This window comes from Euprymna scolopes, chromosome 26, assembly GCF_053919585.1.
Source record: "Euprymna scolopes isolate OS-2025 chromosome 26, ASM5391958v1, whole genome shotgun sequence".
NCBI classification, from domain to species: domain Eukaryota; kingdom Metazoa; phylum Mollusca; class Cephalopoda; order Sepiida; family Sepiolidae; genus Euprymna; species Euprymna scolopes.
Genome location: NC_136507.1, coordinates 62,258,574 through 62,276,146, shown reverse-complemented (window position 1 = coordinate 62,276,146; position 17,573 = coordinate 62,258,574). Strand labels below are relative to the sequence as shown.

Here is a 17,573-nt window from a genome sequence, read left to right as displayed (position 1 = left end):
TTCAATTTTAACTCCCTAGCAGCTATTTTTTACCAGCTAAAAGCAAAATGAATTTGTTCCACAGGTCCAAACCCCCAGATATCGAGCTTCAAGTCTGTCGACTAAAAATGAACAGAGGAGTTCAGTAGAGACTGTTCCTCAAACAGACAGACACGGTTGCTTTATATAGATTATTTGCATTGTTGGTGGGTTTGAAGGAAGAAATTGCCAAAAAAATAAAAATAAATAAAAATAAATAAATAAATACAATAAAAAAAAGACAGAAATGAAGAAGAAAGGCACCCTGTCACAAGTTGATCACAATGATAGAAAAAATACAAATTGCACTGAATTACTTCCACACCCACCCTATTGCCAAAATCTAGCCCCCAGTGACTAAAAGAGTTTCTGTATGATTGAAGAAATGAGATCATGTTATTCCCATGGACTGAATAAAGGTTTCATTTGAAATTCCGTGCAAATTTCCAAGTTTGATATGATGCACTTGAAGTTTTGAGATTACATCAAATCGTACATTGTGAGAATAAAGATGAGAACAGTAATCAGAATAATACAAATCAGCGATGATCCTCATCTAAAAGGAACACGTAATGTCAATACTTACCTACAAGATCTCTACGGGGTCCAACATCCATGGAATTCCAATTCCAAGAAACCTTAGATGGCCAATTTGTAAAACCTTCATGATGTTTTGTGGTTAGAACGACGTATCTGGACAAAATAAAAATAAAATAATTTCAGGAAAGAATTACATTGGTATATTGTGTGCATGGAAAGATTAGAGCGCTTAGACAATGGCCTTGTGCCAGACAGGTGTAAATGCAAAAAGGAAACCAAAACAGTATGAGCTTGACTTTTGAAACACAATAAATCACAGAATCCACGATAGAATAGTAAACAGTTGGTTAAGCTGTTTTACGGCATATCAGCCCCTTTCTTTTGGGTTATTTAATGACGAATCTGGTAATTTTGGAAAAAAAGGAGTTCAAATATTTATTCATGGTGTTTGATTAGGTGGCTTCTTTTTTTATGGCATATCAACTCTTTTTGGGTTCAATTATTTTTGCCCAAAATTTTTATGCTTCAAGTTCTATCTTCAAATATTTTTCTTCATGGTGTTTAGTTTGGTTGTTTTGTAAAGAAAAATTATTTTTGTTTTTGGCTTTGCAGAACATGATTGAGTTTTGCAAAAAAAAAAAAAAAGGAAAAAAAATAACATCAATGTTTGCTGCATTTAAGTCAGGAGGTCAATATTTTGACACAGCCTGATATGGGAGCACCAGGAAATAGTAAAAGATTTAAAATATCAAACAATTACATTTGTGCACATGTATGAAAAAAAAAATGATCTAGACAGATTGGACATTGAAAACACATTCTCCAGGGTTTTGGCATAGATCAAGCCATGACCAGCATAGATAAATGTAAGGACACAAGAGATATCAGTTTATTTTCCTGATATGAAGGTTGAGAGATTATTTTACTTTATACAGAGAACTGTACTTTAATGGTGGATGCTCCGACAAACGACAAGCCCTTGTACCTCCTTGATGTAAATACCCCCGACAAACCTGACAATCAGCAAAGTCCCACCCCTACACAGTTGAAATCCCTAGATGTAAGAAAGCCTTTTACTCTAATAGTTTTTTCCTCAGAACTGCCAGACTTGGGAATTCCCTTCTGGGTTTCTGCTTCCCCCACTGCACTGACATGCAGAAATTCAAGCATAATGTGAATAGACATCTTGCTGCTCAACTCCCTTCATAGTATCGCTGCAACTTATGTCCCTGATAGAAGCCCCCTACATCAAAGTGGTACTGTGACTTGTTTGGGGGTGAAAATGTAATAAAAATAACAACAACAAAAAAAGAAAAAGAAAGAAGAATTCACAAATATTTGTGTCTGCTGCATGTAGATGTGCAATGATTTCTGTGAAATGTTTTTCTTTTTAAATATAAGTTTAACAACATTTTTATAGCAAATAGTCTTCTTTTTACTCATACTAAAGACAAATATAAAATCCGTATTATATGACACCCCAACAAACAAGCATCTAAAAAAAAAAAAAAAACAGAAAAAAAAACAATCAATAAACACATACAGAAATATTAAACAAACAAAAAAAAAGAACAATAATAGTATTGCATCTATAAGGTTTCTGAACTTTTTAGATGACGATTGATAACTTGGATTATTCTGACTACTGTTCTCATCTTGAATGTTATTCACATAACGTTTCAGCCAATTTAATCTCAGACTAGCAAGTATATCTTGTTGAACTATAGAATCTTTTTGTCAGACTCTGAAATTTCAAATGGAACCCTATTTTGTCAGCATGAATGGGTAGAAGTCTTAAGTAATTGTATTGCTAGTATCACCTGTACTGAGTCGATGTACTGTGGCACAATGGATAAAAGTGTTAAGTGTAATCAGTTCTAATTGACAGTCTTCTGGTTTAATCGTCAGTATGTGTTTTTCAAGATGTACTTGAAGATAAAAATTATCAATAGCCATCTGAAACATTCCAAAACATAAGCGTGTAAAATTGTTTCTATGCGAGTAAACTAAAATCGATCCTTATCCTCTTCTCCATCATATGGTGAATGGTGATTTGTGTGAATAAGGCATAGCTGTTACTGGCATATTGATATGTTCTATTTAAAGGAAGAAAAAAAAAAAAGAGAAAAAGAGAAAAAAAGAAAAGAAAAAAAGAAAAAAAGAAAAAAGAAAAAAGAAAAAAGAAAAAGAAAAAGAAAAAAGAAAAAAAAGAGAAAAAAGAAAAAGAAAAAAAAGAGAAAAAGAAAAAAAAAGAGAAAAAGAAAAAAAAGAAAAAAAGAAAAAAGATAAAAAAAAAAAAAAAAAACTAAGATTCACAAAACAAAATAAAATGCCCCTGATTACTTGTATCCTCACGAAGACAAGGTTAGGCACAAGGTCGTTTTTTTTTTTTTATTGTGGGAAAAATCCAGCTTGCCAAAAAAGAGGTACTCCGGATTAGAACAAAAATTAAAATTGTCTCAGTTTAAAAGGATTTCTGCTTCATTGACCAAGGATGAAAATGTAGACCTTTGTTTTTTTTGTTTTTTTATTATGAAGTGGTCGAGAAGTTAAGAAATTCAGCCCTACTAATAACTGAAATGTAAAAACAGTAAAAAGTCTAAGACAAATAATAATCATTAGAACAGTTGTAACCATAAAATATAAACAAGTAAAAATTATAAATGAATAAAAAGAAACCCTACTAATAAGTAGGGCTATGACAACAGAATATTCTTATTGTTTTGACTCTGACCGAGTTAATAAACTGAGAGCCACATCAATCTATATAAAAGCATATAAGATGTGAACAGATACACACTCGAGAGTCAAAACAATGAAAAGAATATGCTGCTGTCCTAGCCCTATTCTTCATCCTACCACTGCTACTACATATAAAACCAATTAAGAATGAAAAAGTTTGAAAAGTGAAATTATCTATGAAAGTTAGAATCGGAAAGGTGAAATAACTGAAATGTGTAAAAGTAAGAATTTTTTTTTTTCCGACAGAAGTTACTTCTGAGACAACAGTTCAAAGGCCCTCCCCCCAAAAAAAACGAAATTGCAGAGCGCCAAGATGAAAAAAAAAAAAAAAAAAAAATCCCTGAAACCTACGTTTATATTCTTAGCTTTAAGTGAATTGAGAAGCCTTTAAAATGCCAAGCTCAACATAAATCCCGTAGAAAGTAATCGTAATGTGAGCATCTTATCTACTCATTCAGAATACAGGTCATAGCGGAGCATTAATGCTATCTTTTTTTTTTTTCAAAGGAATCACCACTTATCAAGGCCAAGACGCTATTCGAGGATAAGGGTTAAAGAGTGTACAGTGGTCAAAAGGGCAATATCATAGTAATTGTCAGAAGTGGATATTTAGTAAATTGGATTACTTAAGGGGAATAGCTCATCAAGAACTTGTTCACATTGGACTTTAAGATGACCATATTGTATTGAACATACCTGGCTCTTATATAAGTAGAGAATTGCATCAGCAGGTAGATATCTACTGGATCGATAGAAGGATCCCACCATTTTTCCAGTGACCTTGGCAACGGATTTGATGTATGTGTTCCATTTCAAATCAGGAGAAAAGGTCAAGCCCAGAAGCTTGTCAAAAACATGGAGCCTCCCCAAAACGAGAGCCATTCATTTCAATTAATGCCAGATGGGGATCAGAGCATTGATGATGTAAAGAGAAGCTTGGTTTTAGATGCATTAAAAGTAGCCAACCACCTTTTTCCCCATTGTACCACATGCTCAAGATCAGAAGAGAGAGAATCAGAAAGAACTTGGTTGTTTATGGCCTTTGATGTACTGCCATAGATGGTAGTGTCATCAGCATAAATGTCTACAAATTATCTAAGGATGTGATTTGGAAGATCATTAATGTAGATCAGGAAAAGAGTTGGACCCAGGATGGACCCGTCCCTGATATGTGAAAGTGTATTACATTGAAAGGGTAAAAGTAGTTTGTACTTGCGTTCAAAAAAGCGTATAAGCAGAAGATACGAACAAAAGACGATTTAACTGGGAAAATACTATTGTTCCTACTTACAATGCCTCCCGACGGGACAAAGTTAGATACCAGAGGCGTTTTTTTAATGTGGAGGAAAGGAACAAAAATAAAAATTGTCTCAGTCGTGAAGGATTTCTCCTCCACTGACAGAACAAGAAATTGAAGTGCAGCATCTGAAGAACAGATACTACACTTTGATCTTGACCCGAATGTGTCCGAAGACAGTTGCAGAAGCAGGTGTGTACGATAGGGAACAAGCACCACAAAATGACTTGCCTAAGGTTTTATAACCGTAAACAAAGCGAAATAGAAAATTCATGTTCGTCTGGGCATCCGTAGATAGAAATTAGCAGAAGGGAAATAGTTGATCAGTTTTTGTGATACAGTCACTGTGTACACATGTAAACAAAGGCTACATAAGTAAAGCATACGCAACAATAAGTCAGCAGACACATTATTCAGCAGGAAAGAAATAGCCAAATTTGTTCTGTATGATGACTGATGTCATCTTGCTTAGTGTTTAATCATTCGAGAAATGCCTTAAACTAATATTTCCTTATTCAGAGAAATTCAAGCAGGCAGCCAATAAGATTGGCCGAACTTTGTGGAGGGAGTGATCATTATTTTAAGAAATGAAAACGAAAAAAAACCTAATGTTAAATGTATTTGTAGAAAAGGCAAACATGGACTGCGACATTGGAAAGAGATGTGATAAATGTAATAATGTTTCTGGTCACTTTGAGGAGCGGAAGAGTAGTAAATAATGAGAGAGTAGTTATCGTGCTACCAACTGTGAAAATGGTTTGTGAATGAAATTTACTCTCCTAGGAATTAATATAATAATTTGTCATAACAAATGAAAGCAACTGGTAGTAAGCGCAACACCTACATCAGATAATGACTAGTAGTGGGATCATATTGAATTTTTATGTGACGTCTGTGTCTTCGAAGCTATAATGTCATTTTGTATAGAGAAAAAAATCGTTATTATATATATATATATATATATATATATATATATATATATATATATCACACACACACAAGCAGGGTGCCCGGCATTGCCTGGTCATAAAATACACTTCAATGCGATATTTTGAATAATACAGATTTCGTATTTATTATTATTATTATTATATTATATTAGACCCAATATATAGTAATGATAAAAAAAAAAAAAAAAATGAATCATGCGCCACCACCAAGAATCGAAACCAAAACGTTTAGCTTAGGGTTTATTTTTATCTCTACTGAGTTAATGACTGAGCTATGAAGACATGTTTGCTGCAAGGCTGAAAATTAAAACATGAACCAAAACCTACTGTGTTATGCATGCATATTCGTAATGCCTGTGCTTGACAATTTTTTTTTTTTTTTTAAATTTTCACTTTTGTACCAATTTTCTCTGACTAAAACTCAAATATAAAGTTTCGTATGGGTTCAAATACCCTATATATGAAGTTTCAGGTTTATACGCCAAAAACTGTAGGAATTTGGTAGGCAAAATTTTTTAAACAAAAATATATACGTATACATACATATATATGGAAAGAGTTTTGTGTTTACTATAAACTTTTTACACAAATATTACGCAAGTATAAATCATGTAGAATATCTGTATTAATATAATTACATGTAAGAGTTAACTAAAGATGATCATCACATAAAAAACTGAAAAAAACAAATAGGGAATTAATTAAAATGAATGTTTAAAAGAATGCAAATTTTTAATGCAAATTAGCTAGATCTTTTGCTAGTGAATGCAATTCCATGGCCAAAATATAAGAAAGTAATACATTTTTAGGATCAAGTAAAGATTATATACCCCGTAACATAAGACAAGGATTGGCAAACATTGCAAGTGACACTGGTTGTTTGACCTTGACATTGACGTTGGTTGTTTGTAAACAGGTCAAATAGCAGAAATAGTCGGATGTTCGCGAGCAAGATTTTTAAAAAATATATTTACAAGACTTTTAAAGATTTAAAAGAAAAAATATATATATTTACAAAACATTTTCTTTAATATTAAATATTTACAAAACTTTTAAGGATTAAAAAAAAAATATATATATTTTCTATGTACGCAAAACTTTTTAATGTAAGTAATAAAACGAATGTATTTAAACAAAATATATTTAAATAAATGGGTGTCTTTCTCAGTGCGTTCTTTTTATATATTTACAGAACTTTTTAACTATTAATAATAATAATAATAATAAATAAATGGTAAATTTTTACGACGTGCCCCAGTATATTATAAACACTCCAACCTCATTATGTTAAGAAAAGATTTCAGAATAAACACACCAACCTCAAAAGCCGTTCTTAACATGGGGAGATTGGGAGGTGTTTATTCCAAATGCCGTTCTTAACATGGGGTGGCTGGGGGTATTTATACTATTTCCGAAATTTTACTTTAAAGATTCTTGTCGCCATCACACAGTGCAGGTGGGGTGGGAGATGGGCTGCCTTGAGCGACTGACTCGCTGGCTTTGTGACTCCCTTCACTTTTTTGCCTGGTACACGTATCTAGTAGTCGGCCTTTAACTGACCTGTGAGTGTGTGCGCTTCTCTCTCACCCCATCTCCCTCTTTACCTCTCTATCTCTCTCCCAATTTGAAACGACCTGTCCGTTCTTCCTCCTTTTTGCCCTTGGCTATTGGCCAATCAGGATCCTTGTGGAACTTCTCGCAACGCCACAGTGCCCCGTTTTATGTGCCCTTTTAAAAAAAATCAGTTTGGAGGTTGGCCATCTTGGAAGAAGCATCCTTTAGACTCCGTTGCTGACCGTTTTTCGGCAACGTATTTTGTATATTTTTTATCCTTTTCTGACAGTGGAGTGCCTTTTTTCAAAAGGAATGTATTGAAGTGTTTGTAGGCACCTCCCTTTCAAAGAAGAACATTCGACGTGCCGTCGATAAATTTCATCTTATTTAAACGTTGGGTAGAGAGCCCAACTATAAGAACAGTGTTGGAATTTTTGAGGAAAACTGCTTCCTCCAAAGAAAGGAGGAATAAGGAGAGAGAGAGACACTGACAACCCTTCATAAAAAGGAGAGTGGACCATTTGTTTGGAACCCTATTTCAGACGAGAGAGACATTTAAAAAAAAACCTTTGAAGGTTGGTTTTATTTGTGAAAAAACACGTCTTAAAGGACTCCCTGTTTTGAAATGTTTATTCTCTTTTTCATTCAGACTTCAAGTAAGCCTTTGATATTAAGAACATTTTATATATTTTGAAAAGTCTCCCTTTTGAGGGACCATTTTAAAGTGAATTTTTGCCCAGTTGCCTTTTTTCCTTTTTATATTGAATGCCTTTTTGTCTTTGATTTTTTCACCCTTTTTTTTTTCTCTCTATTTGTTACTTAGTAAATTTTATTTTACAAGCTTTTGGGAATTCAAAGCAACCAGCCACCCTTTTTCTTTAAATAAACATTTATAATTCTAACAGTTTACAGGGTTTCAATTAATTACCTTTTATTTCTCTTTGTGTTGTTGCATGACATTATTTTCTCTTTTTTTTACCCCAATCGTTTCCCAAAAAGACGAGTTCTGGCGACACCCCCAGAAATTTTCGTCAACTACGCTGGGGCAGGTCGTAAAATAATACCAAATAAATAAACCAACGTTATAACTGAGAATTTCGAATGATGTCAATTAAAAAATACATAATTTAGCAAAAATTATTTAAACCAAACTTTTTAATGGCAGAAACAAATATAAAATAACTGACTTGTTCGGATTTTTGCGACCAAGATTAATTTTTATGTACAGTACAGTGTTTTTTTTTTGTCCGTTTGTAATACAATTCAATATTTATTTAAAGTGTGATGTATGTAGGTGGTCGGTGAAGGAGAAATCCTTCTAGACCGAGGCAATTTTTATGCATAATAAAATCACAAGTATAAGCAAAACAATCGAGATTTTAAAAAATATATTTTATTCACATATCTTTTATAACTTTTATTTTTATAAAGATGAAGTGTAGTATCACAAGATACAAATCTTTTTATAATTTTCATTAAAAAAAACAAAAAAAAACTTGCTATCTTTTTATAAGTTTCATTAAAAAAACCCCAAAAACTTGCTATCTTTTTATAATTTTCATTAAAAAAAAAACAAAAAAAACTTGCTATCTTTTTATAATTTTCATTTAAAAAAAAAAAAAAAACTTATCTTTTTATAATTTTTATTAAAAAAAACCCCCTCAAAAACTTGCTATTTGCTTACTTCTCCATAAAGACAAATTAAGTACAAGTTTAGCGTCCGAAATTTTCAGTTTCTAATGTTTTGTAATTAATATAGTTCATTCTTTTTATTTTATTATAATTATTATTAGTTTTATTAAAGTTCTGTAAATATATATAAAAAAAAACGCATTCAGAAAGACACCCATTTATTTTAGTATATTTTGTTAAATTTACGTTCGTTTTGTTACTTACACAAAAAGTTTTGTGCAAATAGAAAAAAGTTTATAATCCTTAAAAGTTTTGTAAATATTTAATATTGAAAAACATTTTGTAAATATATATTTTTCTTTTAAATCTTTAAAAGTTTTGTAAATATATTTTTTTTTAAAATCTTGCTCGCGAACATTCGACTATGTCTGCTATTTGACGTGTTTACAAACAACCAACGGCAATGTCAAGGTTGAACAACCGTGTCACTTGAAATGTTCACCAATCTATCTTCTGTTACGGGGATCTAATCTTTACTTGATCCGATTTTTAATATGAATATCAATACACAAAAAAAAAAAATAAAAATAAAAAAATTATAGGAATATATATATATATATATATATATATATATATATATATTCAGCCACTCTGATGAGTCGTAGACGACGAAACATATGTCAGTGGATAATTATATTGTAAAAACTATATATGTGCATGTATAATGAACTAATGAACACGATAGTAGTATAGTATTAAGTGTAAAAATGTATAAAAAGATACCCCGTTCAGTGGAAAAATACATTAATTTGAACTATCTAAAAAAGGTATTAAAAAACAAAATAAAAACATTGTATTTTTTTTTTTAAAACTCTTGCCCAATAAAATCAGAAAAATCATTTTGTCCAGTGTCAAATATTTTTAAGGAGTGTCAAATGCAAACACAATCCGGCGTTCATACTTTGACAAATGCTTTTTCAACCCCTCTTCCCTCTGTTTGGTTATTCTCTGAAACTGATGGTGACCAACCCTCTCCTTAACAATTTAGGATTTGATGAATTTGGCATAGGACGTGCTTGTATTTTCCATAAATCCTTTTTGCAGTGGCTGTGGACAATTTTAAAGACGACTTTGACTACAGGGCATCTAATTCATTAAAAGCAATTGAAATAGCAGTTTGGTGAGTGCGTGTGTGTGTTATCCATTTTTACCAGTAGGTGTGTACATATTCATTCTTTATGTTTATATGTTAAACAATTATAAAAAACAACAACCAATAAAAGATAAAAAACAACAACTAATAAAGATGAGAATAATAGTCCGAAATAATAAATTAATATATATAATGCTCATCTCAAAAATGAATTCCAATTAAGGAATAATATATATACCAATCGGTAGGGACCCGACTATGGAAGATCAGATAATAAATAAATGTGGATTTATAAGATCAAAGAATCCAACCTTGATCGCCCTTCGGGGCCCGTGGCGTAGTTGATAGAGACATTGAATCTCTATGATTCCAGATGGACATTGTCTGAAAATAGCGGTTTCAATCCTACCCAAAGCCGGTCAGAGGTTTACTTGGCCAAAACGTGGTAAGACGACAACAACTACAGATGGCAGTGATTGCTGAGAATGCAGTTAGGAGATTCGAGGTTCCTATCCGTCGCGGTTACCACCTGACGAAGGCCAGAGGAATAGTTGGCCGAAACGTCGTGAAACAACAACAACCAATAAAAGATGAAAAACAACTAATAAAGATGAGAATAATAGTCTGAAATAAAAATAAATTACAATGTTAATGATGTATGTATATTTTGCATATATGTCGTTTAACAAGTGTGTGTATATGTGTTTGTTTATTGCCTTATTATATCATTATATAACACACACACACATCATCCAAATATACATATACTAGCAAAGATACCCGTGCTTCGCACGGAGCTTTGTTGCGCACTCGGGTACCAAAATCTGTGGGCACCTTTCCAGTAAGTTGATGTTGTAAGAGCAACGATTGCATAAGGTGATTAACATTTTAACTACCTCTTGTAGTGACTGAAATTCAATCAGGAACTTCACAAAACATTTTCATCAAAAAGGAAGGTTACTTGATGTTACATAGTAAATTTTTCATTGAAGTAATTTTCAACTCTTGCTTAAATTTTATCTTGCACATTCAATACTAAAAACTTACCACAATCAGATCATGTCAGTTTTTCCTCATATCCATTTCTCGAACTTTTCACTGAAGAGCCTCAGGGTAAACTACATTTCTGCTGCTTTGATTTGGAGCCAGAATGTAGAGTTTTTCTGAACTTCCTGTCCGGCTGATGGAGACGTAGAACATACCGTGACTGAAGCAGTCTGATGTCAAGTCTACGCCAATGGTGTTAAATGTCTGACCTTGACTTTTGTTTATGCTCATTGCAAAACACACCTTCACAGGAAATTGGAGTCTCCGGAATTTAAATGGAAGTTCTGAGTCCGATGGAACTAAGGGGATCCTTGGCAGTAGAACGGTTTCGCCTTTGTAGGGACCACAGGAAATGGTGGCCTCAAGTACATTGGTGTGCAATCTGGTGATAACACATCTGGTTCCGTTTGTTGTTTTTGGCGGTTCCAAGGATCGAAGAATCATGATTGGCGATCCAATTTTGAGATTTAAAATGTGTGGAGGCATTCCAGATATCTCCAAAGAGTTTAAAAACTCCACAGGGTAGTGAACAGCTTCATATTCATTAGTAGCCGAATCAACTGACTTGTATTGCTTTGTGTCTCCTGGAAATTCATCCATTATTGAATTGTTCAAATGATTCACATTGCTGTTTAATGGCGAAATAATAGCCCTCTCAGCAAGCCAATCCGGTGATTTTCCATTGTTTTGCAGGTCTGGGTACACTTTGTCTTTCAGTTGCTTCTGATTACCGACACATTTACCAAGCGCAGTTGGAATCTTAATTGTGTCAGGTGAAGAAGTGATAGGAAACTGACCATTACCGATTTGGAGAAGCAATTTTGAGAAGTCTGCTGCAGCTGTGTTATCAGAGATATAGGCTCTCATATTAGTAGTCAGTCTCTTCACTATAACGTGCCTCCAGAGATAGGATTGTTTCAAACTTGCATTGACAATGTTAGCCCTTGTGCCATTTTTAACCACTGGGAGGATTTGACGGAAATCACCGCAAAATAAGGTTGGAATGCCACCCATGGGATTCTTGTTTCCTGTGATGTCTTGCAGTGTTCGGTCAATTGCTTCATAAGCACTCTTGTGCGTCATTGGGGCTTCGTCTACAATGATTGCAGAGGTGTCTCTAATTACATTTGCCAAGGCTGAGTTACCAGTAATTTTGCAAACTGGCTGATCCATTCGATGAGTATCCAAGGGTACTTTAAAAGTGCTGTGAAGAGTGCGGCCACCTTGTAGTAGAGTAGCAGCAATGCCACTGAATGCTGTTGCAAGCACAATCTTTCTCATGGATCTAATCTTTGCAAGGATCAAATTGATTACAAAAGTCTTGCCCGTACCACCTGGAGCATCAAGAAACATCATGTTTTTGTTCATTTCACCTTGTGCTTCCAACATTGCCATGAATGAATTGTAAACTTCTCTTTGAGAATCGGTCAGTTTTTCTTGCATATTTTCTGCTTGTAGGGAAAGTTCTTCAAGATTATAAGTAACTTCACGTTGATACTCTCTCGCGAGTCTTTCATCTCTCCCTTGCGTTGGTGCAGGTAATCCATAGCTTGCCAATGGTTGACCGCACATAAGGAGAACTTTTTCTTCAATTAGACAAAGAGTTTTATTGTAGATGTCCTCATTAAAATCTGCTTCTGGATTGTTAACTTCTTGCCTGTATCTGTGAAGAATGTCTTCAGATATTACATCACGAAAAGCCATCCAGATCTCAAGAGGATTTCTTGGCTCACAGGCTGTTAAAATTATCACAAATAGGCTTCGCAAATTTGAAGGTGATTGAGTGGCACTTGCCTCTCCTACTGCTTGATGCAAGTGATGGTCATTTTCTAGAAGGCCTCGAGCAAGGCACGCTGCTCTGTATGTTTCAAACACCTGACCATTGTATGCTCGCAAATTTTGAAATGAAGTTGGACCAGCAACCTCATTGAGCAACAGGCGTAAGAAATAACACTCCCCTGCTTTTGGACTAATCGTGTAGATTCTCCCAATGCATGGTGCCTTCCATACATCATCATTTTCAGTACCTTCAACTTGTACCCCACGCATTCTTCTCATCCATTTCTTTGTCGATTTGTTCCAAGTGTAAAACTCAGGGACTTCTGCGTATTTGAGACCCCTTGCAAAGTCATCCTCATGGCAGAGTTGAAAAAATGCTGTCAAAGTTGTGGCAGGCGGTGGACCTTGGGCTCGTTCCAGAGCAGTATCAGCTGAGAACATGACACGCTGCCCATTTTCAAGATGAACAGAAAGTTGTACAATTGGGGGGAAATGTTCATAGATGGGATGTTCCAATATCCTCCAGGCCGCCTCTGAACTGCCGACATACCTTGCATTCTGGAACTGCTGGATCTCATCCACAATGTGACTTTGTACTTGGCCTTGTTGGTTAGCTGCTCCATCAGTTCTTTGTAGTCCAAACACTGCTTGATCACATCCTTTATTCACGTATTTGAGGACATATTTGATGCTTTGGATCGAGCTGCAAATTTCTACGTTAATGTGAGCGTTGAACTGCTGAAGGAGGACCTTGTTGTACGGAACAATCCACTGGTTTGTTATTTCTTGATTAACATACCGACCATTTCTCTTCATCATTATTGTACCAGTCTGGCCTCCATCTTCTGGTTTTCTTCGCCTGTACTTGGGGTAAGAGTCTTGGCCTTGCTCGGTACACTGAAGAAATTCTTTTGGGTATTTTTTGGAACATTTGTTGTCAATCATACATGGACAATTTGGATTAAATGGTCCACAAGGTCCATGCACCATATGTGCCATCACTTTAGCATGAAGATCAGGATCTTCCTCTTTGTCAGGGATCTCTGCAGATATGCAGAGATCCATTTTTTCTGGTAGAAGTTTGTCCTCTGGGGCCTGCCAGGTGAGGATGTGTGCATGCGGCAGTCCTCTTTTTTGATATTCAATACTGTACAGGAAAGCCCTCAGCCTGCCAAATCCTCCCTTTTTAATAAATTCAAGTAACTTTTTTAGCTTCTGCCTGAAAACCCTGGCAACAATATCTGGACGATCCTGAGGGTCTTGCCCTTGAAGACAATTTTCTGTAATTTCTGTCCACTTTGGATTGGTTGTGAACGTGATGAAGAGGTCGGCTCGGCCCATTCGCCGAACATATGCCATGGCATCACTTTGACGCTCAAACATGTATCGAGGGCCTCCTGTATAAGTTGCCGGAAGTACAACTCGTTGACCAAACTGTTCTGGATTCCCATCCTCCCTAAGAATTGAATCTCTCAAGTTGCTATAATTGTCAGCTCTCAGGGTCTGTTGCTCACGCCTCAGGAACTGTAAACGTTCTGTTTCAATCTTGCAGTACACATCCACCAGCCATTGTTGAAATAGCCTTCGGTACCAGAGAAAATAGTTTCCAGGCCGAGTCATTAAATGGTACGAATAAAATTGCTGTTGGGTAACTTTTCGCTCATTGGATGCCTTCATGTAGATGTTGTAAGATGGAGAACCATAGGGGTACATTAACGGGTACATTAAAGTATCGTAGAGGGGATGTAGTTCGGAGATCCATTTTAATGTATCATTTCTAAAACGCAAGACAATATCCCGGTTAGCTGTTGGTTCATTCTCCATTAATATTCCAATCTCATACGTTGTTGTTGGAGCATTGAATCGCCGTGGATGCTCTTCTTGCGGCCTTCGGTCTTCCCTTATGACAACTTTATGTTCTACCAAGTGTTCTTCTTCAATCCTCTCCTTTGTTGTTTTCAGCTGACAAATAAAGCTGTTGTTCTCATGTAAAAATTCAGTCAGACTTTGGAGAATGTCTCTATTGAGTCTACTGTCACGTCCCCGATTATGTAGTTCCTCTTCCAGACTATCCAAGAAGTAGACTTGAATAAACTTTGCTGTTTCATCTTCAGGTGGTAAAAGACTCCCAATCTGGTGGCAAACCTGGCCTCGAATTCTAAAAGAAGGATTCCACCCATGTACTGCCGCAATTTTGTGACCAAATGATGTCATTGCAAAACAATTGTTATAACAGCGTAGATTTTGCAGAAAATCTTTAGAGATGGGACCATTGCCGGAGAGCAAATCTTGAAGCAACTGAGGCAGTGGTGGAAAGCTATCAAGCACAACTTTGCCAGAAGAACAACAACAACAACTAGGGGTTTCTCCTTTAAATTTTACAGCTGAGCAATGTTGACATACTTTGTCCATCTTTCCTATATCAGCTGTAGTGAGAGAGTCATTTTTGTTGTAGAGCAATCCTTTTCTATTGCAGTGTTCTATTTCATGGTGTCTCAAAGCAGTCATTCGTTGTCTAGCTGCCTCGTTTTCTGTCAATTGCTGGGGCAAAGTCATACTCTCTCTCCATGCAGCCTCTCGTTGTTGCCCTTGGTATAGGCGAAAGCTTCGTTGGGTTTCCGATTCATTCTGATGTCGTTGAGCCACTCTCAACTGACCTTGTGTACGTCTACTTACCTCATATAATTCATTCGATCGTAATATTGCTTCTCTTTCCAGTGCATATCTTTGCCTTTCTTGAATTTCATCTTGTGATGAATTTAACCGCCTTACAGCATGTCTAGTTCTATCAGCTTCACGTTGGGTTTCTCTTTCCAAATCTGACAGTCTTGCTCTCCTTTCTCTTTGACGTATCCTGTTAAGTTCTAGACGTCTTTCTCTATCTGAATTGTTTTCATTGGAGCGAATTGCAGCAACTCTTAGTCTATTAGCTTCCAATCTTTCCATTCTTTCTTCCTCACTTTCGTTTCTACTTCGTTTGGGTGGCATAATTTCGGTTTTAAACGGAATTGTTTAACGATATTAATGATTGTAAATTAATTAAGCGTAAAGGAAATGTATACTAACTGAAATGGACGAACTATAAATAATATTTCTGAATAGTACAATTATAAACAATTATATTGTACCTATTTACTATGCCTCCCCACGGGACAGAGTTAGACACCAGGGTCGTTTTTTAACGTGGAGAAAAGGTACAAAAATAAAAATTGTCTCAGTCGTGAAGGATTTCTCCTCCACCGAAAGAGAACAAGAAAATGAAGTGCAGCATCTGAAGAACAGATACTACACTTTGATCTTGACCAAAAGGAATGAATAAAAGCGACCTACGTGTGACTCATTACTTCCGGGTGTAAACGTCACAATCTAAAAGTAATAATTAAAAAAAAAAAGTAAATGTAAAATAAATGTAATACCAACTTAGGTTAACTAAGTAAACAGTACAATTAAAACAGTTCTATTAAAACAAATAATTACTAAGATCTAGGTAATTGTTAGTCTCATTGTTATGGTTTTAAAGAAAAAAATGTGTAAAAAAAGTTCTGCTTTTGTGAGTACGTGTATTTCTTTTAAATTACATAACCTTTTTATTTTATTAATTATATCTCTTTTAAATTTATATATTTTGTTAGTAAACTGGAAGAAATTCAGTTGAATAAAACCTTGTTCGTGTTCTTTACGTTAAACTCATATTTTTATAAAAGGTTCATCCGGTTTAAAGAAAGCGCTAAGTTTAAATAAGACTGGAAATAACTAATTCAATATATAAATAGAAAAATGAAATAAATATAAGCTTTAAGTCTTAAGATAGTAATAATCAAAATGTAATAAATTATTTGTAGTTCAAATCTATGATAAGACAGGCTTTCGAAATAGGCTCGACCAGAAAGATTAAATTGGAACGAAATTATAATCTCCGTGCCATTTTCAAAACAACCCCACAAAAGTAACGATATCCTGCAGTTGGTTAAATGACAATGGTTGTAAGAAAAATGTAAAAGAAAATGCGCTTATCTGTTTATTTTGACCTGTTTTATTTAATTAAAAAAAAATTGGCTATAACTGGAAGAGAGCGTTATGTTTTGGGGGTTGTTTAAAAAATAGAATGGAAATAAAGTTAGTTCCGTTTTAATTGTGTTTAATTGCGGCAAGCGCTAACAAAATCGAAAAATCACTGTTTACATTCGAAATGTTAACTTTTATAGGTTTACAGGTTTGCTGACAAGGCTGGGGGTGTTTAATACAATTATTTTACTAAATTGATTTTTTTCATTTAAAAATAAAATTATTTCTTTTTTAATAAAGTTTTATTTTAAAATATTTGTTTTTGTTTATTTATATAAAATTACGATAGTTGAATTGTATTCTTTCAATTATATTGGCAAGTAAAATATAAAAGATTAAAACGGAACGAAATTGAAATTTCCATTACATTTTCAATACAATCCCAAAACATAAAGCTTCCTCGCCAATGAATTGTTTTGATAATATACGTAAAGTGAAATAAATCGAATATAAAATTAAATGAAAATATATTAAATAATTAAATGTTAAATAGATTTTGTAAATAGTACAGTTGAAATGATTAGAATATTTCCAATATGTAATAAGGTCGAGGTAATTAGTTAAAGAGATTTAATATAATGTGATATGCAAATGAGCATAAGTCATTCGATATGGGGGTGGTTTGTAGACTAGTATATAAAGAAATTAGGCATAGATTCTTATGTCTCCTATAACAGAAACATCCTAAAATGGGTTCTAATGTTTCTCTACCAGGAGAGATCTACCCTCTTACCTCGTTTATATTTCGTTGATGATGGAGAGCTGTACACACAGACAGAAACACACGAACCCTATT

At 34.4% G+C, this 17,573-nt stretch overlaps 1 protein-coding gene across 1 annotated transcript in view; it reads right to left on the bottom strand.

Annotated features, from left to right (window-relative positions):
* LOC145248112 (alpha-L-fucosidase-like) overlaps positions 1–17,573 on the bottom strand; it is a 59,145-nt gene that overhangs the window by 30,743 nt on the left and 10,829 nt on the right. Inside the window, exon 2 of the mRNA XM_080109903.1 lies at positions 605–711. Coding sequence (XP_079966029.1) covers positions 605–711 — 107 coding nt within the window. The remainder of the gene's footprint in view (positions 1–604; positions 712–17,573) is intronic.